Source organism: Hipposideros armiger, unplaced genomic scaffold (assembly GCF_001890085.2).
Source record: "Hipposideros armiger isolate ML-2016 unplaced genomic scaffold, ASM189008v1 scaffold_697, whole genome shotgun sequence".
Taxonomy (NCBI): Eukaryota; Metazoa; Chordata; class Mammalia; order Chiroptera; family Hipposideridae; genus Hipposideros; species Hipposideros armiger.
Window position 1 is genome coordinate 20,931 of NW_017732047.1, and position 25,050 is coordinate 45,980.

General features: G+C 30.9%; 1 protein-coding gene across 1 annotated transcript in view; it reads right to left on the reverse strand.

The window, feature by feature from the left end:
• LOC109373269 (sucrase-isomaltase, intestinal-like) overlaps positions 1-24,289 on the reverse strand; it is a gene marked incomplete at its 3' end in the record, with an annotated part of 44,782 nt that extends 20,493 nt beyond the window's left edge. Inside the window, exons 1-13 of the mRNA XM_019627005.1 lie at positions 24,244-24,289; positions 21,141-21,258; positions 19,728-19,876; positions 14,545-14,662; positions 14,137-14,246; positions 13,055-13,206; positions 11,718-11,889; positions 10,212-10,311; positions 9,122-9,234; positions 6,192-6,317; positions 5,472-5,603; positions 4,850-4,969; positions 2,980-3,093 (exon numbers count right to left, since the gene is read on the reverse strand). Coding sequence (XP_019482550.1) covers positions 2,980-3,093; positions 4,850-4,969; positions 5,472-5,603; positions 6,192-6,317; positions 9,122-9,234; positions 10,212-10,311; positions 11,718-11,889; positions 13,055-13,206; positions 14,137-14,246; positions 14,545-14,662; positions 19,728-19,876; positions 21,141-21,258 — 1,524 coding nt within the window. The remainder of the gene's footprint in view (positions 1-2,979; positions 3,094-4,849; positions 4,970-5,471; positions 5,604-6,191; positions 6,318-9,121; positions 9,235-10,211; positions 10,312-11,717; positions 11,890-13,054; positions 13,207-14,136; positions 14,247-14,544; positions 14,663-19,727; positions 19,877-21,140; positions 21,259-24,243) is intronic.
• Positions 24,290-25,050: the final 761 nt, after the last annotated feature.

The window sequence follows — 25,050 nt, forward strand, 5'->3', positions numbered from 1 at the left end:
TTTTTTTTTGTCTAAGGATAACATGACATTGTTTTACTCTTAGAAGACAAATATAAACTACTGATCTAAAAACAAACTTGGTTAATTATACTTACTACTTGATTCTACTTTGGGAACGGACAAGTTATTATATTGAGAAAAAGAATAGTATTTGCTTTTTCATGAATGTAGAAGAGATAACAGAGATATCTTACAGTCAGGGATTGTATACAACCAAATGCACTTCTTTTACAAAGTTGTAATTATGCATATAAAACATTAATTACAAGTATTAAGCAACTGTCTTTTCTAACCAGTTGTATCAGTCTTCTCACTGTCAGTATACCATCGTACACATTTCTAGCACATTTATTTATTCAACATAGTTTGTTCATTTAGGCTGGCATCGATCTAGTTTCTATTATATACATTACTTGAAGTCAGGCACAGTACTTTGCCTAGAGCACAACTTCTACACTCACACAAGAGAATAAAAGTGAAAAAACAAACAAACAAATAGCATTTTAGTATTTTAATGAAAATAGTATGACCTTACTGAATCCCTGGAAATCTCAGGGCACCTGAAGGCTGGGGAAGCACCAGTATGAGAAGCAATGACCTAAACATCTCTCAGAGACAGAGTTGTGGGGTACTGTGTTTACTGATTTTCTTGCCGTGTAAACCTAGGCCCCAATCTTATCTTGCACTTACTATTTTGGTGACCATAACCATGTAAGTAAAATCTTTAGACTAAGAAAGATTATGGATATAAAATAATATATCACACTACACATGCTCAAGAAATATGCATTTTTTTCTTTCTCTGTTAATTGCATTGAAGGATTTCTATAAATGTTTAAGCAAAATTTTTAATACCTCTGCTCTCACAAAAGAATCATACTCAGTCAAGCCTCTTCTAAGTTTTGTTTTCCTCAGAAGTATGTTCTCTTCATTACTCTTCCCTTCTCCCATCCACACATGCTCAGAAGCAATCAATGTGAGAATTAAAGGGTACTCAAAAAAATAAATTTCCCATTGTGATACTAATTTTAAAAGATAAATGTCTCCATTTCCCAAATGTTTTCTTAATAGCCACAATGAAACAAAGCTATGTAGTTACTCTAAAGTATACATTACAGTTATTTTATTAAAATCACCTACACTATTTATTCAATTTTTTTCTATGACAATTTAGCTCACATCATTTTTTCAAAGTGGTTTTAATATTTTAACTTAAAAGTTAAAAAAAATAAGCATGGGATCTAAATTAGAAATCTAGTAAATTATAAAACTATTTTAAAATTTGACAAAAATACAACTTCATCAGTTAAGTCACAACACTTATTTTTACTGTATATTCATTCTATCAGAAAAAATAATCTGAAGAAAGTGAAAGAGTTTACAGAAACAGTAGTAGGATCTAACAATTATTCAAGTAAGAGCTTTCACTGCGTATGATTAATTCAGTGATATTTAGAAAGCTCTGAAATCATACTAATTACCATATTTGTTTTGTTAAGCATTAGTACAAATGCTTCTGCATTAGCATCAGAACAACTCCTTTCTCCGATGCTCTTCTTCCTCCCATGCCTCCCTCTCTTTGGATATAAATCAGTTACTTCAACCTTAGAAGGAAGTAGGGCATGAGTATTCTCTTTAGCACAGTCAGATTCTCTTTCACTATTCTACAGTGTCATTTACCCTCTTAACTCTGCTCTAATTGACTGAAATTGTTTTCAAAGCAAGGAAAAAAGGAATCAAGAGCTTTTAATTTAAATTAAATGATACAATTGAAGTTAGAGCTAGACTGAAAACAAAACTCAAGAGCAGAGTGCAATTATTTTGTTTCTAGCAGCTAGGTATCATAATTGTGATCTCACTAAATTTTTTTTGTCAAATAACTAAAGCTTCTCCATCTTATCTATTACTACCGTCATAGCAATCCTGAAGATTATGCTAACCTTTTACTCAGTTTCATGTTGTCAGCAGAAAACATAATTTTCCTATCTCTTTATTCCCCACAACATGCCTCATATTGGTGGTGCAAAATAAAGACTTGTCGACTAAACAATTGTTTGAATAAATACATACATACATACATACATACATAAAATAATGACTGTATGAATAATGAGCTCTTCAGGAAAATATAGATATTGTGGACTTAAAAAGCCAAAGACAATATAACTATCCATTTGGTATCCATTATCTCTCCTTCCAAAATTCTGTACAGTTATAATACCCTTGAAAAAAAATCCTTCATGTTTTCTCTGTTTTGATTAATTAATTATTCTTTTTTTTCTGAAATACAGAATTCCAGGATCACCAAGTAGTTTCATTCATGGGGTTATATTTTCCATAACAAAAAACCACTAAATCACCCGACTACCATCTACATTTTTCTATAAAACAAACCTAGCAGCAGGCTACCCATACCTACAGATATAAAACTTCATCCAAGGAAACTTTAAACATTACTGTTTTCATTTAATAAGTGTACCAGTAATCTAGGATTTTGGTTGTTGTTGTTGTTGTTATTTATGTTGAGATAAAACACTTCACATATTGCCAAGTTTGATTTGTTCTATTCCATAACTCACTAAGAAACAGTTTCTAAAGAGTTGTGTTTCTTCTAGTTCATGTTGCTGCGACTGCTTGATTACTGTAGACTTTAATAAATGTTTCTGGACTTGCACTACTATAGGATTATCCTCAAAACTTGGTAAGTATTTTTCAAACAAATTATTAGTAATACAGATACCACACCTTAGGAACAGAAATGAAACTTATTCCATAAAGTGTATTACTAAAGAAAAAAAGTCTCAATTTGCAGTTTTTAGTTTTTATTCTTATCTAATCCGTGAACATTGCAGGTATGATATTTATACATTCTAGAAAAATATTACCTCTTAATTTTATGTTCAATACACTATATACATCAACTTAATAATTATTTGATGGAAAAAATAATTCTGTTTTCAACGTTCAAAGTCTACTTACAATCCAAAGTCCATCATATTTAACTTCTTGATGGAAAATGCTGCATTCATTGGCCCACCAATCGATGCAGTTTGGATTAGTGAAATCTGGGTACACTGTTAATCCTGGCCATACCTAGAAAAATAGATCACTCACATGTATACACAAATTAAAGATAGATAGATAGATGATAGATAGATAGATAGATAGATAGATAGATAGATAGATAGATAAGAATTCAAACTAATTGAGTGGAGAATAATAAGAAAATATTCAAGTTATAATATTGTACTTCTTTAGGTATATATGATCCATGTACCATCTATGTTTACAATAATCTCAGGCCTACTTTAAAATGCATTTGAGGGAGAGAAAAGAAAGAGAGAGTGAGAACATGTAGCATTTATGAAGGGACAAATAGAAAAATATTTGAATGAGCCTGTTATTTTGTCTTCAACTAAATTTATTTCTAGCATCCTAATAGGTTGGTTAAAAAACAAACACATAATATATTCATTGTCTGATAAAAGAAAGGTAACTTTTCCAAAGGGTAACAGCTTCCAAAATTCAAGTGAAAAAACTCCTTGTATTTATTTTTTAATTTAACAAATGCAAATATGAAATTATTATGTTCTGGGCACTGTTCCAAGTATTTTTATAACTACTAACTCATTTATTCTTCACTAGAACTTTTGGAGATAAGTACTATTTTTATCATCATGTTACATATGAGGTAGGTTTAAATTAAATCCATTTTACAGATGAGAGAAGTGACAAACAGGGAAGTTAAATAAGTTGTTCAAGGTCATACCACTATAAGTGGAAGAGAAGGAATTCAAACCCAGGCAATCTCATATCAGAGTCCATGCTATTGGACACTACACATACTATGCTGCCTCTTTATGATTTATGCTTCTTCAAATTACTTTACTTATTACTTAAAATAATGACATTAGTCAATCAGAATTAAATTTCAGATAAATCGGGATAGATAATATTGTTTCATGTCCCAATTATGCATGCTGACTACCTGATCTGCCCAAACCCTACAGAGCAGGTCTTACCAGAATGTATTCTTTGACTTATTAATAGGCTTTATGGAGAGGATATTCACTTTTGTTTTCTGATAGAGCTCATAATTATTTGAATAAGACTTTCAACAGAAACTTTAACTTTGATAAATGAGAAAAAAAGTGGTAGTTAGGCTATTCTTCAGTATTTTAAATATTGTTATTATAATAAACATATTTTCATAAATTCATACTTTTTCTTGTTTTATTCTTTTTGCTAAGCCACAGAAGTGGAATTCCCAACTCCATGTATCCAGACATTATGATTTTTGATACATCTTACAAAGCTTTCTCCAAAGTAACATTTACCCTGGCTTAAAATTTTGCATTTGGGAGCTAGGCTTCTTATTAGCTCTGTGATATTAGGAAAGTTACTTCACCTCTTGGAAATTCATTTTTTCACCTGTAAATGAAGAATTTTAATCATAGCTTTCTTATTATTTTATTGCAAGGGTTAAATGCAAACCATAAAACATTACACAGGATACAGGTATTGTATATATGCATTGTTGTACATAAAATTGGCAGAACTTTATAATAATCTAAATTCTTTATTGTATCTTGTTAGCTTTAGTTTTAATTGTGTATAGCACCAAAAGCTATCTGTATTCTTACAAACACTGTTTTAGAGATAAATGGAGTATTTCTTCTGTCTGAAACTTCTCTACACAATTAAAATAGCAAATCCAGATTTGAAAGTGATTACACACACAGGCGTTCACACACACACACACACACACACACACACACACACTCAAAAACTTTATTGTAGCACGATAGAAAATCTGAGCAACACAGCTTTAATGATTATTATAATTTACCTCTCCAATAAGAGGTGTAGTCCCATCTGACTCATTTATCCACACATGTTTTTCATTTCCCCTGTTATAGGTTTCATATGCTGCTCCATTGATACGACTACTTATGGCAATTCCAGGGTCCTAACAATAGAAGAATGAGGAAAGATCACCAAGAGCAAAGATGTGTCATTAGTGACTAAGGCTAAGATCATCCACACCCTCGTATTCCCAATCACTATGTACAGGTGCAAATGTTAAACAGCGAAGTGGCTAATAGGAAAAAAAAATCATTCATTTGAAATATGGTGTTGGGGGGCAACTCTATAACCATCCTGACCTTCTAGAAAGATAAACAGGTGGGTCTTAGAGCAAATTAAGCCTAAAACCACTGAAGGCAAAAATGATAAATCTGAAGCTGTCTTACTATGGGCATAATAAAAAGCCATAGACATGAGTCTACAGCAGGCCTCAGGACTGTTGAGGACAGGACACTGGACATCACTCATTAATAGGGTCATCAGTAGTCAGAGCTGACTGAATGGCATATAACACGTATAACAGAAATAAAATAAAACTTTAGAAAATTTATTAACTTACAAAAGTATAAATAGTAAAATTGTATTAATATATAATCAGTCATTACCAGGATGATGACATATTTCTGTCCATGATTATGCAAATCTTGAACAAATTCAGGGAGCCCATTAAACGTAACTGTATCGTAAGTAAAGGCTTTCTTCTCTTCCATATAGTCAATATCAGTGACCTGTGTATCCTAAAATTTAGCAGAATATATTTAAATAAGTAGTACTGAAATAACTCTCTAATAACTTCAACCTTTAAGTTCAATGAATTTGTATTATACATATAATGCTTAAAAAAGTATATAAACTTGGATTCTTCTTATTTCACTAAAGATGCAATTATATTGTTTATAAAACTAGTGTTTCTACTTCTAAAGTACAAAAGCATTATGATTACTGTCATTTATTTCAATAGTGATAATTATATATTATGAAATGTCATTCTTTGTATAAAAAACAAAATCCTACACATTACGTAAAGTACATTAAATTTGTATTATATTAAAAAGTATATAAGCTCTAAAAATAAAGTCTACTAAAAAAACTAAATATGATTTTGTTCACAGTTAAACATGTATTCTGTTATAATGTAACTCATAGTCAGTTCTCAAAATTTCACATACATCTGGACATTATTTAGGTCATAAAATGTACTTAATTATTAAAGAGCAGCTTAATGATGCATATATATGTGTATATCTATATATGATTTCCTACATTTTATTATGTGACAATATTTAACTTGGTATACCTTCCCACAAACACTTTACCCCACTTACAAATGGTATGCCAGCATCCCGATTTCTTTTTACCACTTCTTTCACTACATCAAGTGACTTATAATTCCAGCGACTCAATTGGAATCCAAGATTCCAGTACGCTGGCATTGCTGGTCGTCCAATGAGCTTGAAGTAAAACACATTTGGTAAATTTCAATACAGAACATTAAAAACTAATATTAATATGCTTCTTATTATTCTGTTATATCTCTACCATTCTTCTCAATTTAATTACATATTTCAAACAAATATTTAGAGTTATATCATTCAAAAATGCATCCTGGGTATTCTGTTAGAATTTTGTTATTAAACACTAAGTTTATGTTTTGTCACTCTTCTTTATTTTGCATTGAAGAATTAGAAAGCTATCACATAAGAAAGTAGCATTTACAAAGGTATATTTTGCTTAGCATGGAAAGTCAAAAAAGAGAATAAGAGAACAGCGTCAAAGAGAGAAGAGAAAAAGGAAACTGTCGGACAATGCTTCCACTTCTGTAGCAATGAAACGAATGCACTGAATGGTCATCATGCAAGAAAAAAGATGTTTGAAAGTACACAATTTCTTTTCCCTTACATTTTTGGCACTTATTTTCTCCTAGTTTTCAAAAATATTAATAAAGTATATGTTCTACAAGGCTCCCACTCAGTTATTTCATAAGGTGCTTAGCTCATTCACATGTAGGCCTTGACTTCTTCTCTCCAAGGGGCCAAAGGGAGCCCCTTCTCCCACTTCTTCGGTGGCCCAAGCAGGCTCAGTGTAGCCCGCAACACAGTATCAGTGTCTCATCACAACAGAGGACATGATTTTGCACGTGGAAAAATGTGTGCAGCTGATATTAATTTTTTTCACTAAAAACTGAGTATTAGGTTACATTAAGACAAATGCTCTTATTTCGTATGATGGATATTCTTTGGTTTAAGCATATACCAGGGGGTGCCCAAAAAATGTATACAAGTGGTCAATGTTGCTCAAGCAGTAGTTTGCCATAAAGTCAAATGTGACTTGTATTCATCTCTTGTTATTGGCATAAATTGAGTATTACAATTTTAATAGTTTTTCCCTTTCTTAAAATGTGTATACATTTTTTTGGCATCCTATGTATGTGTGTATGTGTGTGTGTGTGTGTGTGTGTGTGTATTCCATGATTTTTCCATCATGTATGTCTAAAAACTACTATGTAAATTTTTTAATACTCACAATTGGGTTATTGTATTTTATTCAATTTAAGCATTAAATTTATTTTTAAAATAACATAAAACAAAACTCTCAAAATAATCAGTGTTTTAAAACAGTTTTTATAAACATCTTAATGTTTTGTTAAATTCCTTTAAAGATTTAGATATGTGATTGAAATTTCTTTGTGAGTATACGTGTTGTGTGTATTATATATGACATGAATTGTATTTATAAAAGTATATAAAATATTTATTATATATTATATTAATTTATATATTATTTAATTTATAATTTATATGTATACATTGTCTTTAAAACTTATAAAACTATGTGGATATTCAAATGAATTATGTTTTAAAGTTTAACACATTGAGACCATTAATAGGTTAGCTTATACAAAGAGGACAATTTATTTTTCCTCAAGGAACACAATTTCTTTTGCCTACTCTCTACATAATTTGAGCCTAATTTAAATGCAGCAGTGATTAATGGTGCTATATTCTACACCAGTATTTTATGTTGTTGCTTAAATTCAAATTTCTGCTAGTCTACTCATGAAACGGTATAAGCCAAAGTACTACTATACTATATGAATGCTTTATTCACATGTCAGGTATGACTCAAACTCAACTACTACTGATCACAGGCTTCACTCAATATGTAATAGGCAACTATCCCAATGAATATTTCACAAATAAATGTTAAATTTCTTCAAAAAATGAGTTGTCCTGTTTTGTTGGTGTGATAACCATATACTAAGTCTGTATATAGGCCAGCCTAGCAGTGGAGTTATGATTTCATATAGCAGAGACTGTATGTTTTGTGTTCTTTTCTGGAATTTACATTTATAAACAGCAATTTGGGAATTGTGAGACATTGTACAATAAATTATTCAGTTGTGTAAAAGCCTAGCTACTCTCATTTTAGGCTTTTGAATCCTAGTTAAAGACAGTTTTTTATCGTAATTACTTCTCTTTTGATATTATTTTAGGAAATTGTATTATATGTCAAAATGCATATCAACAAAACAAGATTTTTAAAAGAGGCATCATCCTTAAATCTTATACCAACAAAAATAATTTATTTTTCAATGTTAACACCAGAGATTATATATACCAGCATTTACAGGAAAACAATTATATGGAAAAAGTTTCAGTATCAGGCTCAAGGGAAGCCCTGGATTCTTCATCCCTCTAAGGTCCATCTTGTGTGCTCAGGTACACTAGAATGTTATTTAATAGGGAAGTGGAAATTGCTTAAATAGTAACCTTAAGATTTAAGACTTCAGACTGTGTTTCAAAATCTGCCCTTCATAGCCTGAGTGTCAGAGCCAGTTTCCCTGGTGCTTGTTTACCTACTGTGCATTAACAATAATTTCCACTAGTCTTCCTCAAAATTTGGTTGCCTCTAGGATTTCTATCATAGGGATGCATGATATATACATCCATTGCCTGTCCTCAGTCTTGAAGATAAGACACTTTCTTATAAAGAAATCTAACTCCTGAACTCAACTGCCTAGAAGCATGAAACAATTTTATATCAGAAATACAGATATTTAAATAAACATAGGCTTCACTGTACAAAAATAAAAAAATAAAAACCACTTACTCATATCTTAAAAATGGTAAGGTTTAAAAATATATTTAGCTAGCAGGTCCTAGATATCTTAAATAAAGTCATTTAAATATATGGACATGTTAGATGAAACAAATTATGGTAGAAGAGAATTTTATAAAATTGACTCAAAAGACACCTCTTGATACTGTTGAACTACTTGCTCTGGTGTATCTCCTAGGAAGATGTAAAAGTCCAGAATGCCACCAGTAATTCTGTAAGTTACTATTGGAGTAGGCTGGATGAAAATCTCTACAAAATAAAAATTGGGAAAGCATATGTATATAGTAAAAAGGTACAGAGTGATAAAATAATTGCAGTAACTATTTAAATTGCTTTGTATTACACATAATTATACATTGTTTTTAAATAAAATTATGAGGAAATAAGATATTAAATATAGGAAGAATACAAGAAAAAAGTAAAATGCCACATATATGAGGGTTACAATAAGATATTGGAGATGTTTCCTTTTATGGATGTTGGCTATAGCTTTCCTGAAAATTGCATAGCAAGGGACAGAGAATCAATCTTCACAACAAAACTATTTCTTTCCAAAATTGCATTTCAATTAATTAGTTTAATTAAAGATTATCTGAAAGACCGTATCATTATGTTAATTTCTGAGAAAAAATATACAATTTGATTTTTCTATATGTAAAAACCTGATTTTTCTATATTACTTTCTAAATCAATCACCTTGATAACCATATAATACTACTGTTCTTGCTAGACTATTATTAATCCTGTGCCTTTTTATTCTCACTGATCTACCTATTAAATATAGGTATTGCACTCACATTAAAAAGAACCCCAAAGATTCTACATTACTTGAATTATTATAAACTAAAAAAAAAAAAATCTTCATTCTATCCCCATATATAGACCTTTCTCTTTCTTATTTGTAGTGGCAGGCTAAGTTATTTTAACAAATGAGGCTGCAGGAATTGGAATATTCATTTGCATGGATGTGTTTCAATGTTGCTCTGAAGGAAAAGAAAAGTGTCTGAATATCACAACATAGCATACTCTCCCTAAAACAGAGCAACGATATGCAAAAATACTTTGTCTCACTAACTATAAAACCTGCTTATAATGATTTCACATACTAAATCACTAACAATAGAGTTTATTCTGATATATAATATCTATGATTGGAATAAACAGAGTAATTATAACATTTCAAGATAAATCTCACTTAAATATATTATTAAATAAATTACTCTTACCCATCGCATTGCTGTTCATTAAGAAAACACCGAATGACTTTCCAGAAGTTTCTTCAATGCACATGAAAAACGTTTGATGGCCATATAAATTATTATTATTCTATAAGGCAAAATTTTGAAATAAGAATTTTTAAGTCTATTTAAAATAAAAATATTACATATTTAAAATGGCCTTTACAAACTCAATTGTGTCTGTAATTTACCTCCCACACTCTATACTAATTTTCTCATGTGAAACAGTGTAGTACAAAAGCATCTAACATTTTAATTGTAATATATTAAGATATAAAATCTATGTTATACTATTAATAGATTACTTAATTGTGCTTATGCTTTATTATGATTCAATTAGTTTTAATACGTTGTTCATAATAGAGTAATGGCATAGTTAGCCATTATGTTCCATGGATACCCAAGGCACTGCAGGGAAATCCCAGTGATGTCCACCCTCATAGAACTTTTGCAGTGCATTATTTGTTGAGCCCCAAAGAGTAGATGAAATGGTGAGGCAAACTGAAAACACACTCATAAGGCAAAAGAAATAAGACTTCTTGGATGATTGGATATGAAGTTTCAAATGAAAGAATGTATGAAAAATAGCTATGAAGTTCTGTCTGGTATTAATTACGTGTTTATTACAGATAGTGATGCTGTAATAAACAGGATCAAGGATTCGTAGAATTTATTAGTGGCTCTGTACCAAATGAGGTTTTTTTTTAAAATCAACTCAGTTATTCATTTTGGGGAATGAAATAGTTAACACTGACATTTAAAAAATTACTAACATTTGAGTCAAAGCAATCATGAATTAATAAAAAATAATGTTTTAAATGGTCTGATCTTTGTCCTGAAGAGTCTCATATTCTAGAAATATTGACAAATGCATACACAAATCATACACTGTGATAAATGTCATACTAAAATATGAATAAATGGTTGGAAAGAAAATACTAATTGTGCATGGGATGGTTTGAGAGTTCATATGAGGTGAAACTTCAAATGAGCTCCGAATGACATTGTATAAATGATAAAGAACTTCAAGATTTAGCACTTACAAAGAGAACCAAACCCCTGTGCAAATATGTGAACTCACAGAAGATCTTCATATGTCATGGGAGAGAAAGAAGTGGGCATAGATGCCTGATATGATGTCTAATAGATAGGCAGATACCATATCACACAAAGACATGTATAACATGGCAAGAGTTTTGAATTATTCTAATGCAATGACTAACCATGAATAGGTTTAAATACAAGACTGAAAGAAAAGAAAAGAAAATGTAAAAATTAAAATTAAAAGAAAACATTCATAAACTGATAACATCTATTGAAACATTCATAAAATCTGTTGGTCACTTACTGAGCTAATTTAGGACTTTTATCAATTGTCACCCCTATAGTAAATAAGCTTCTGGATTAGGTATCACTGGAGGGTTTCAAATAGGCTAAAATTACCATCTGCTCCAATACAATGATTTATTTACAACAAGAAATACAGTTCCTTACATCACCAGGAAGTTGATCCCGGGTAAAAATTGGCCATGTTTTCCAATATAAATCATGACGAAATCTCTTATGGATATGTTCCCCAAGACCATACATATATTCAGTGGGAAGTCTGGTGGAGATCTGTAAATACTGGTCAGAGTACACCAGGGGACCGATACTGGTGTCAAACCTGTATCATGAAAGGAATAAATACATGATCTAGCAATATATAAAATATTCTATTAAATATGGGTCTATGCTGTCATCCAGAATAGTTCATTTTAAATGTCAATCGTTAGCTGTGGTCACTTCGTAGGAACACATGTTACACACAATAACCAGAACTTGTTAATTCCATCAACAAAATCTGCTTCATCTTCACCAGTATAACCCTTCACATACATTCTTTCCCTTAATTTGCATCACAATCCTAAAGCATAACCACCTTTATCAATCCCATTTCACAAATGATACAAATTGGGAAAATCAATTCATGTTTTCTAAGGTGACAGACTGGTAGGCAGCAGAGACAGGTTTCGAACGCAGTTTTGCCTTGCTCCAGAGACAGGGTTTTAAAATACAGTACTGTACTTGCTTCCACATCTCTAACACATGTACTAAAATTAAGTTCAAAATCATTTTCCCAAAAAGAAAACATTTGTATGTTTTATCAATATCAAATATATGCATATACTATGAGAAATTTTAAAAGACATTTAATATTTTTGTGATGGAACATAAAGTCGATTGCGAATTATGAAAATATATGTAAGAACAGTCATTGCTGAGTTTTGATCTTGACAACTGATTAATTAACCTCTCTTGGAAATGCAAGAGAATTTACCTTGAAAATTACTAAACTCCCTTCCACAAATAGCTCTTACAATACATTCAAAATGAACGCATTCAAGACTATATTGAACTTAACATATATAAATAAGGAAAGGGCTTTAAACATTACTTTGAAAATTAACTCTTCTCTGAATAGTAACTATTTAATCCTACGAATTGATCCTACAGAACATGATAAATAATAGGGAAAGGACAAAAATAGGTGTTCTAGGTGCACAAAAATATAGGCAAGGCTAAAATTGTATCAGTGATGCTTTCCACCTTCAGCTTTGGTTGGCCCCAATGTCCATATTTTCATTAACGGTCTTGAACCTTTCATCCACAGGAAATAAAACCCCTTTACCATTATATCTTTACAAAGGTGTGCACCCACCCTCTTTGGGGAAGAAAGTTATTCTTTCTGAAAATGACTTAAAATTAAGATTTTTCTAATTCTATGATAATAGAATAAAATTGAATAGTTATTTAAACTTGCATAATTGTAAAATTAGATAATTACTTACAAAGTTTTTTTAGTGCTTTTTCTAATAACTTTGATGCTAAATGGATTTTCTGCAACTGTCACATCATACAGTGTATCAGAAGCTGCAGGGCCATTAAATTCTTTTACAAACTCATGAGGAACTTCATATCTTCTATTGTTTGGATCAGTAATCTGCAAAGATTTAAACAAATTGGCATATACTTGATTGAAAACTGTTATTTAACTGTCCAATTCTGAATTTATTAAATGCAAGTTCCTAATACAAAATAATAATTTAATAATTTTATGGATGAGCTATCAATCTAGTCATAAACTTAATTTTAATACTGTTAAATAGCTGTGCGCATGATTAACTGTGTAAACTGTTAAGGAATAAATACAATTAGTTCTTTATAAAAGAGCTGTATATAAAATATGTCTGTTGACTGGTATAAAAATGATAAAAATATTACAAAACATTGATTCTTAAACACTAGATTTTTGTGAATTTAATTATCCTTGTTGCTTCTCAGTGTTCACACCCTTAGAAGTCCCATAAAGGTTTCCAATTCTGTTTTTATTAAAATCTCTTAATTCCTGTGAAATTGTCACTAAAAACATAATATACAAAGGATACGGTGGTGTTTTCACTTCCACATCTAAAAGACCATACTAGCAAACTACTTGCTAACAAAACCCCACAGAAATTAGTTTCTTTAAAAACATGAGCATAACTGATACCAACAAAAAAAACCTGGTGAGTGTGAGTCACACTTATACAGCACAATTAACATTTTTCAAATTAAATTTTAAATTAATCCTTAATCATAGTCTGTAGCTGAAATAATAAAAATTACTAAAGGTTCTTGAGTGTATATTCTTCGCAAGATATTATATCAAATGTTTTACATTGAACTTACTATTCAATTGTCCTAAAATAACAGGCAGGGACTATTTCTTACATTTGAATAAATAGGTTCAGAGAAGTCGAGTAACTAGTCTAGTTAGTCCTTTGCTTTAGAATAAATATTTCTTGAGAGAGAACCATCTAGGTAGGGTGAAGGGTGTGCTCATAACACTATTTTATTATTAACTCTTTTATAGAAATCTCAAAAAACAAACCTTGAACCGGAAACGATTGGGTGTCTGATTTTGAGTTGTTAAACGAACAGTGTTGATGTCATTTCCAAATACAGTAGGTGAAGATATCCTGTTTAGTGTGGCTTCAACTCCTTAAAGAAAGAGAAAAAAATTGTGTTAGTGATGCTTTTATTTATAAAGGTTAATAATTATTAAATATGTTTCTTATTTGCATAATTTTATTGCCTTTATCACAAATAATGGCTTTTTTAATTTGGAAGATACAATCATGAAAAAATAAATCCTTAATATAAACAATCTGAACATTCTTGTATGCATACTTTCCATTTGACTCTACTTAAGATATTTTCCAAAGAAAAAGTTAATACATGATTCTTTCATTCCATTTAAGTATATTATATTGGATCACCACAACAGAAGAATTCTCACCAGTATCTGTTTTTGTAATTGTCTCAGCATTATAGCCGTGGTTATCTACGAAGAAGCACCAAGGAATACCAGAATTATTCCATGGCCTCCAGCAGCAACCTCGCATTGCACAGATGGACTGATAAAACATTTAAAAAGGAATCACATGATTAGTACTATTATCGTATGTGTTAGTCTCTATTTTTTAAATGTTCATTCATTCAAACATTTACTTGAATTTATTTTAAAAAGCAAGCTTATTTCTTCATATACATAATATGTTACAAATCACTTATTTCACTTGGAAGAAATAAATATTTGATGGATTGAATTAATTACACCCTATCAAAGATTGATGCTCTGAGTTGTGATTTATCAAATTTACATACCAGTGCACATTATTGTAAACTCATGTATTTTAAAAGTTCCTGCCCTCTGGGTAATTATAATCTATTCTGTTGTCATACAGTCAATGCAAAAGAACTGAAATATTTATGTGTACCAATTATGTATCAAGCTGCAAGTGAGGCTATCAAGAAGAATATATGGCCCTACATAAAATGTTTGAAGTATTTACTTCTAGCTAATTATTAGTTCAATATTTACTTAAGTTATTTCAACTAGTTTATGTGCCAGGTGTTCTAACCAGTTACTGCCATTGCATGCAATGAACGAAGCAAAATACTGAATTCTCAGTAATTTTATGATCTATATGGAAAGACTGTGTGAAGTGGAAGAAAAATGATATATGGTTATATAAAAGTTGGGCTACATTGTGATGTTATGTGTTAACACTGGTATAATTAAAAATCTACTTAGTATTTAAACTTAATACTGTGATACACTTCATAATTTGAAAACCTATAATTTTTTATTTTATCAGCTATTTGACTTGGAAAAAAGTGAAAACCTCCACTTTTAGTAGCTGACATTATATATGTTAACGTCTCTCCTATTTAACATCAAATTAAAATGGCATCAGATACACATACATGAGTGTGTGTGCATGTACACGTGCACACGAGAGCACACACACACACACACACACACACAAACATATATATTGCGAATGAGAATATAATTAAAGCTGACCTTTTTGCAATCTAAAGTATGTGTGACTTTTAGTCAGGCAATTTTATCTCTAATTATATAACTTATAGAAATAGCCCAGCAATACAAAGAAATAATTGTATAAAAATTGTCATTCGCAATAGTCTTCATATTTTTTAGTGTTGATGCAAAATGAGAGGTAGAATTAGACATAGATATACTGATTTGGAAAGGTACAAATGTGCTAAATTTTAAAAACAAGAGATAATAAGCAAATCATACCTTGCTAAAATAAAATATATATCTATTTAGTAAAATGAAGTTACAGGAAATTGCTCCAAACATACTGCATTAGTTTCCGACAGCTGTCATGACAGCCATGAGCAGGGTGGTTTGAGTCAATACAAATTTATTCTCTCACAGTTCTGCAGTCTTGAAGTCCTAATTCAAGGTGTTAGCACAACCACGCTCCCTCTGAGGCTCTAGTGAAGAACTCTTCCTTGTCTGTTCCTAGCTTCTGGTGGCTCCTGGCAATCTTGAGCAGTCCTTGATTTGAACATGCATTATTCTAATCTCTACCTCCACCTTCACATGGCCTTCTTCCCTGTGGTTCTCTGTGTGTCATCCCCCATCTTATAAGGACACCAGTCATTGGATTTAGGGCCTACCCTGATCCAGCATGACCTCATCTAACTAATTACACATGCAAAGACCCTATTTCCAAATACGGTCGCATTTGGGGCTCCAAGTAGACTTAAATTTTTGTAGGACATCATTCAACACACACACACACACACACACACACACACACACACACACTACATAGATATATGTATATATATGGTCTCAAAATATTAGTTTTAAAATGTATATCTCCATCGTTCCTTTTCATATATTAATAATTTTTATTTTGTATAGATATTGATAGTTCTTATTTATGTTTAGTCCTGCCTATTTTTCAGGATTTGAGGCATTCTTTTACTTTTAATTCCTAATTTATGTTCACTTTTTTTCTTCTTTATTTGAAAAAGCACAAAAAAACCCACTAATCATTAACCAATAGGCATAAACTTTAGCAGGTAAAAATAAAATGAATTCATTTTCTTATTTTACGTATATGTAAGTACATATAGAGAATTATATGTAATCATATTGGGTTGTCGGAAAAGTCATGACACATTTTTGCAACAAACAACATAGAAAAAATGCATCATGACTTTTCCGACAACCCAATATATAATGGGAAGACTCTCTGTTATGGGCTGAATTGTGTCCCCCCAAATTCATATGAGGAAACTCTAACCTCCAATGTGACTGTGTTTGAAGATAAGGCCTTTAAGGAGGTAATTAAAGTTAAATGAGGTGATAAAGACTGGGCTCTCATCTGATAGGACTGGTGCCCTCATAGGGGAGGAAGACTTGCAAACAGCCAACAGGTGATATGAAATGATGCTCAACTTCACTAGCTATTACAGAAATGCAAATCAAAATATAATGGGATACCACCTCACACCTCTTAGAATGGCTATCATCAACAAGTAATCAAAAGTGTTGGAGAGGCTGTGGAGAAAAAGGAACCCTCATATACTGTTGGTGGGAATGTGAATTGGTACCGCCACAATGGAAAACAGTTTAGAGTTTCCTAAAAGAATTAAAAATAGAGCTACCATATGACCCAGCTACCCCTCTTCTGGGTATCTACCCCAAAAATCTGAAAACATTTATCTATAAAGATAATATATATATATATATATATATATATATATATATATATATATATATATATTCCTATGTTCATTGCCGGTTCATTGCTGCATTACTCACTGTGGCCAAGACATGAAAGCAACCAAAGTGTCCTTCAATAGATGATTGGATAAAGATGGAGTACATATACACAATAGAATATTACTCAGCCATAAGAAAAGATGAAATACTACCATTTGCGACAACATGGATGGATCTTGAGATTATCATGCTAAGTGAAGTAAGTTAGGCAGAAAAAGTAAAAACCCTATGATTTCATTCATATGTGGGATATAAAACTGAAAGCAACAAATGAACAAGACAAACAAAGAAAAACTAACAGACACAGAAAACAGTTTAGTGGCATCTGAGGAAAAGGGAGAAACAGGGGAGAAAGAAAAAGGGAAAGTGGGTCAAATATATGGTAACAGGAGGAGATTTGATGTTAGATAGTGAACACACAATGTACAGGTGATATATTATAGAATACTTTACTTGAAACTTATATAATTTTAGTGATCAATGTCACCCCAAGAAATTTATTTTTTTTTTTAAAAAGGGGAAAAAAAAGAGGAAGAGACATTACAGCATGCTTCCATTCCTATCCCTATCCCTATCTCTCTCCCAAAACATGAACAGAGGAAAGGCTATGTGAAGACACAACAAGAATGCAGCTGTCAACAAGCCTGGAAGAGAGATCTAACCTGAAACCAACCCTGATGGCACCTTGCTTTCTACCCTCCAGAACTGTAAAAAAATAAATGTCTATTGTTTAAACCACCCAGCCTGTGGTATTTTATTACAGAAACTAATATACCCTGGGTAGAGTTACATATGTTTCTTAAAATACCATTTTAAGTTCACCCTCTTTACTTAAATCATAAATATATAATATATTAGCTAAAAATTGTTAAATTCATGAATTTAATTTGTTTCACATTTAGGATACTCTTTAGCAACCTGAAAGGCTGACATTAAAGACTAATAGTAGGCATCAAGACTTTACACCACTGGCTGTTAAATGTTTCCCTTTAAGATCTTAGCAACTAATATTTTTCCTAACAGATTCTATGTTAAACTTCAACCATTTCCTAAGGAAAATATTAGCTAAAAAGAATACCTGTCCAATTTGCTCAGCATGTCACAGTAAACACTATGTTATTTAGCTCTTTTATCAGTTGGTAAGCAATAAGACCCACTACTATTCCTAATGTCATACTAAGAAAAATCTCATCTATTTGCAACTTTTCATAGTGAATTAATCAGAAAATTATGTGTTAACTATGATGTAGAAATGGTAGGATAGAGCTAATAGAAATTTTATAGTACATTAATTTATCTTGCAGGTGGTGGAGGGAGTGGGAGAGGTAAGATTCATATATGCATATTATAGATATATGTTGTAAATATATAACATAGTTATGCATATTATATGCATATAATAGAAATATGTTATATATTATAGATATCCCTATTATATTATAATAAATATATAATTTTAATACATAATGTATAATAGTATTTAATATAATGATCAATATATATTTAATGTATATAGGAACAATACATTATAGATATGCAAATAATAGATACATATTGCAAAACGTGAATACACACATACACACGAACACACTTCCCTTGACCTTTATTCCCATGCAGGTTATGAAGACCAAGAAAAAGTCAATTTAAGGTTACTTGAATCTATTCAGTTACCCTTAACTTTTTCCATTTCAACTTCTCTCAAATCACCAAATAGTAAAAAAATTACAATTTAAAAAAAATTAGCATTACTTTATTTTTTCTATAGATACCTCTTAATGCTATCATTTCAAATACAGTACAATCTTGGTTTGCGAGTGTTCCACTAGACGAGCAAACATTTCTATTAGGTTGGTGCAATAGTAATAGCGGTTTTGACATTACTTGCAAAAACCACTATTACTTTTGCACCAACCTAATAATACATTTAACTTGGTAAATGAGTGATGTCTTGCAATGAGCAGTTTGTTTCTGGGACAAATTATGCTCACAAACAGAGGTATTACTGTACTCAAAAGGAGTATAGATATTCTCTCTCAAATGTTCTATATCATCAAAATTTACACTTTTTATTTTATTTAAGAAGTCAATTTGAGAGGATAGAATTTTAGGAAGGTTTGTAAAATTAACAAGAGCTTGTTAAGCATAGAAAACATTAACTTTTTAAATTTGAATTGAACATAGATACAGAAAAGCAAGTTCAATAATTTCTATTATGTTTCATCTGTTTATTCAGAACTATAATAAAAAGAAATGCAGCCTAATTGATGGTTGCATCTTTTATTATATGGAATTGATCTAATATTGAGCAACTATATTAATAGTTATTATAAAATATATTTGTAAAAAAATATTAAAGACTTGATGTAGACCTGTGTTGGAAATTGTTCTGGAATGCAATTTATTCTCTCATTGATAGGATCATGTAGCACACTCGGACATTTTCCTGAACCAGGATACACAGTGGGTGTAGTAGTGGTCGTACGAGTAGTAGGTGAAGTTGAAGTAGAATCACTACTTTCTGGAAAAGAAAAAGGTCAATCACATATAACATGGTACCAAATTATCTTTTTCGTATTTTTCAATTAGTGAATACTTTACATTGAAATAATACATGAATTTATCTACAATGAAAATAAAAATAAAGTTGGCATTAAAATAGAACCCACAAATTCAAGTCCTAGTCCTCAACAGGAAAAGATCCAAATGATATTTTAAAATTGACTATGCAGAACCCTGTTGACTCCCTCTTTAGAAAAACAAAATATATTCACAGAATGTTTTGAGGTATATTCAAAAGGAAACAAAATGTATGTTCCCACCATACTTACAATTTGTGTCTCATAGATGAAAAAAGAAGATGAAGAAACATGGATGGGAAAACAATTAAAGGAGATGGGAATTAAAGGAGGAAATAGAAGTGAAAAGAAGAGCAAGCAGGGAATACAAAGAAAAGTTAAGTCCCAACTCTATATAATAAAGAGGAACTTTCTAGCAATCTGATATGGGTCAGATAAAATTGATTGCTTCTCAATGTATCGAGCTTTTGGTTTACTGGAAGGAGGGAAAACTAAAGACTAACAGCTGTAGAAAATCCTAACTGTGATAACTTTGAAGATAATTTAACATGATCTCCAATTTTGATTGGTCAAGTGAAAATGATGAAAAAAGAGAAAGTAGATTAGGTGAACCAGAGTAATATGCATTGACTCTAAATTAGGACAGAACAATTTAGAAATAAAGATAAACACCACAAGCCTTGTTTCACGTGCCCCCCTCCTTTTTTTCTTCTCATACAACCTCTTTCCTTAAATAAACAAAAACAAAACCTTGAGCCTAAGACAAAGAGGGCATTTCCTCCACCAACCCACCCCACTGCGCTACCCTCACCCTCACCCCCACCCCAGTTTTGCAAGTTTCTGAAGACTGGAGCTAAAACTCAGGTCTTCCAACTACTTAGAAGAACCTCACTAGTAACAGTTGGTTTATTCCACCTTCCATTAACAGCTTGATCCCTTTTCCTCTTTGCTATTTCTCAAGCAACACAATGTGGGGAAGACCATTAATGCCAAAGGCACATAAATCCTTAATTACAAAGGCTCTTCTTCATTGAAACAGCTAGAATATTATGGATAAAACATGTTTGAGTAATGATGTAACTTACCCAAAATCTTTCTTCACATGTTTTATCTCATATAGATTACTTTTCCAAATCCATAACTATCATGCCATAAACTTTATCTTAAACTTCACTGTAATGTTTAAGTATTTTTAATATTACTTACCATCAACAGCAGGAGTTCTAGTTGCTAAAACAGCAACTAGGGCAATAGCTATTATAGTAACTATAATAAAGAGTACAATCAGGGAGATTTCTAATCCACTAAATTTCTTCCTTGCCATCTAAAGAAAGAAAAAGAATACATGTTAAAAATGTAAATATATATAAGGACAAAAAGCCACCATCATTATCAATAAATTCATTCCTTTGTTTTTAACTAAGCACAACACAAGCAGAGCTGCAAACAGCTTATCGTGCTAAATGAAATAAGTTAGACAGAAAAAGTCAAAGAGCCATGGTTTCCCTCATTGTAGGATATAAAACTGAAAGCAACAAACAAAGAAGAAAAACAAACAAACAAACAAAAACTCATACACAAAGACAACAGTTTAGTGGTTATCAAAGGGTAAGGGGAGAGGGGGAGAGTAGAAGAGGGTAAATGGGATCAAATACATGGTGACAGGAGGAGAACTGACTGGGTGGTGAACACAATATGATATGTAGATGACGTATTATAGAACTGTACACTTGCAACACCTATGTAATTTTACTAACCATTGTTACCCCAATAAATGTAATTTAAAAAAATAAGGAAATAAATGTACAATATAAATAATATATATTGGAACAATGCAAACACCACATTCAAATTTAAGTAAAAGGAGTGGATTCAGGATATGCATTATAGTAGTACAAAAATCGAAACATAAAGACAATAAAAGATCTCCAAGCAGGTGTGTCTTGCTCTCTCATTTTGGAGTATTTTTTTTGAGTCAAACAAACCTCACATTTGTACTACGTTTCTTAATTCTCACAAATACCCATTCTATAAAGGAGATGCTGTTATTCACATTTTACTCACTAGGAACTTCAAACTTAGAGAAAATAAATAATTAGTCTCAAAGTCAAAAAATCCAGTTCTCCCTACACTATTGCCTCCCAAATTCCAACAGTTTTTTTATAACAAAATTGTGGAATAATTATTAATTTATTTATGTGTGAAAGGATGTAAATATAAATATGTAGAGTGTAAATATAAAATATTGAAAAGAAAAAATATGTGTTATGTGTATATATGCTGTATATACTTGGGAGTGATAGCTTTAAAAAAAAGATTCAAACTATATGATCTTCAAGTTTCTTCCTCAAATAGCAAATAAAATATACCAAACTCTCATGTCAAAAGAATAATTTATTTAAAGATAACGTTATGCATTTGAGCTAGCATACAGAGGGTATCCAAATGTAGATTGGGAAGAGCGCTTCTCTAGTAATTGTCTTAAAGCTTATTTGTTTCATTTAGTTGACCATACATCTCTCATCAAGTTTTTATGGCTTTTTAGTGTTCTATGATTTTTATGTAAATCTTAATTCTAAGGCATATACCCAGATAGAAATTTAGAAGACCCGTGGTAAACGCTTCAATAAATTGCTGGTTTAAAAATAAAAAAAATCTTTGTCCTCTCACATCCTCTCATGCTAGTCCCTCCTCCTATAATTTCCTATGTCAGTTTAAATACCAAGTTGTCCCAATCTAAAAACTTATTTTCTCTCTTCCATATCTCTATACCACATTCAATCATTCAATTAGTACCGCTGATTCTACCTCCAAAATATTTTCAGAATTATACCCTCATCCTATCCCCACAACTACAACTTTTTTTGGATAACATGTCTTCTTAGTACATGCTATTTAATCTTTCTTCAATTCTTCCATATCTGCTCTTCCAGGTTAGTTCCAATTTATGCCCGGCTCCAATGGCATGTCCTTTGTGAATCCTTTACTACTCTTAAAGACAAAAAAAGTATACTTTTTCCATTTTACCATGGCACATAGCATATCTATTACAATTATTATGCATATGTTAATTTCCCCTGTTGGATTGTTGTATTCTTAATAGCAAGAATTGTGAAAGTAGTTCAGAGCCTGATATCAAATAAGTAGAAGTTCAATTTTTTAAATATCTCTTATGAATTAATGTTTGAAGATTACAATAATGTAATTAACACATATGTAAGCTGTTTATTTGTAATCTTCAAAGAACCGAAATGCAAACTAAACTTTACAGGTGAAAAGTGAAACTGCTTAGAAAAGGAATCTCAGTTGCTCAATGTTATATGAGAAATGACATAGTTGCAATTAATATTTAACTTTAAATAAGTTTGTCTCACGCAAAGTAATATCTTAGTTTGGCATCAAGAAGCCAATAAAAATGATTGTGCTTTTCCTTTGTTAAAGGAAGTCTAAAAAATACATACTGTCATGAAGCAAACCCTCTTGTATCTAGAAAATGAGAACCAAGTTAATGTACTAAAATTAAATTACTAAGAAGCACTCACAATCAATACTAAAATTGTTCATATGCTGTAGGTGGTGATTACTGTGATAATATTTTAAATCACAATAATTTTAAGAAAATATTTTTGGGATAATTATATATTGGTATCCTTTTTCTGTATACAGTAAAACCTTGGATTGTGAGTAATGTGGTTTGCAAGTGTTCTGCAGGACCAGCAAACACTTCTAATACATTTTAACGTGGTAAACAAGCGATGTCTTGCAATATGAGTAGTTTGTTTCTGAAACGAATTATAATCACAAACTAAGGTATTATTGCATTTATTTTCAAAATGAGTAAAACTTTATTAGATGGTAGCTTGATGACTGATCTTTCAAAGATTTGCTAGAAAATATTAAGTATTTTATAAATATAGCATTCTACTTTGCCTATATATATTTTCTTAGAAAAAATATATTTAGTCATACTTCATTAGAGTATTTCCCAGTACTTCAAAATATTTTTATCTTCATTTTGTTTCATATAAAGCAATTAAACTAAACCTGCAATGATTCCACTTAAATATGACAAAAAAGTATAATGAAGAGGTGGGCAAAAAAAATATTCTCATATCTTAAAAAAATTTAGAAACATTTTCTCCTGTTTTAGTACAAGGGGCTATATATTTTTAAAAAGCAAATGATAATATGTTATCTTTGACATTTTAAACAAGTGCAAATAGACAGATCTATTGCTAATATAAATTAAAGAAATATAAAATTGCTTGAAAACATGGAAGTAACAAAGGCATATTATCCATAAACTTACCTTATTTCATAGCCTGTTCTGTTTGCTATGTGGTACCAGGGCTGGGTGAGGCTGCCAAAGTAATGATAGTGGGAAATTGCTCAGGAATATATTGAGCTACTCATAAAGTTTTACTGCACTCTCAACCAGCCTATCAGTACTTAAACTTCTGTTCACATGAGATTATAAAAAGCCTTAATCCTGAAAATAGTTCAGGTCAATATTTCCCTCTGGGAATCTAATTTAATTAATGATTATACTTTCAAATAGTCTTTGATTTCTGTAAGCTATGAACTAGCCTAAGAAAATAAAACTTTGTATTTCTATTGTTTTTTCTCATTTCAAATTTTATTTCTTTCATTATTTGAATGTAGTTTTTAAGAATTGCTTTATCTCATTGTGTGAAATTTAAACTCTCACTGGAAAGTAGAAACATATTTGTGAGTTAGAATTTGAAAAACATTTGGAGGAGCTAACAATGAAGAGATATTTCACTAAAAGCAATGATGAATTAAAAGTTATCTCCTGTGACTCATTATTAACGTTAAGGTTGAAAAAATGACCAAATCCATAAGAATATAATGTAAAAGTAGAGATATATATGTATTCCAGAAATAAAATCAACATTTTAGTCATCTATTTATTTATTATGTAAAGCAGTAATTTAATTATCAAAATTATATTGTAAACATTTACCATTTCACATAGTAAAAATTATAGTATGAATTATGCTACTGGTTTAAGCTAGTACAGTGTTTAAGAGCAAAGGGTTCATGTAAGAGAGCTGGGTACAAATGCCAGCTGCACTACATACACTTGAAAAACCAT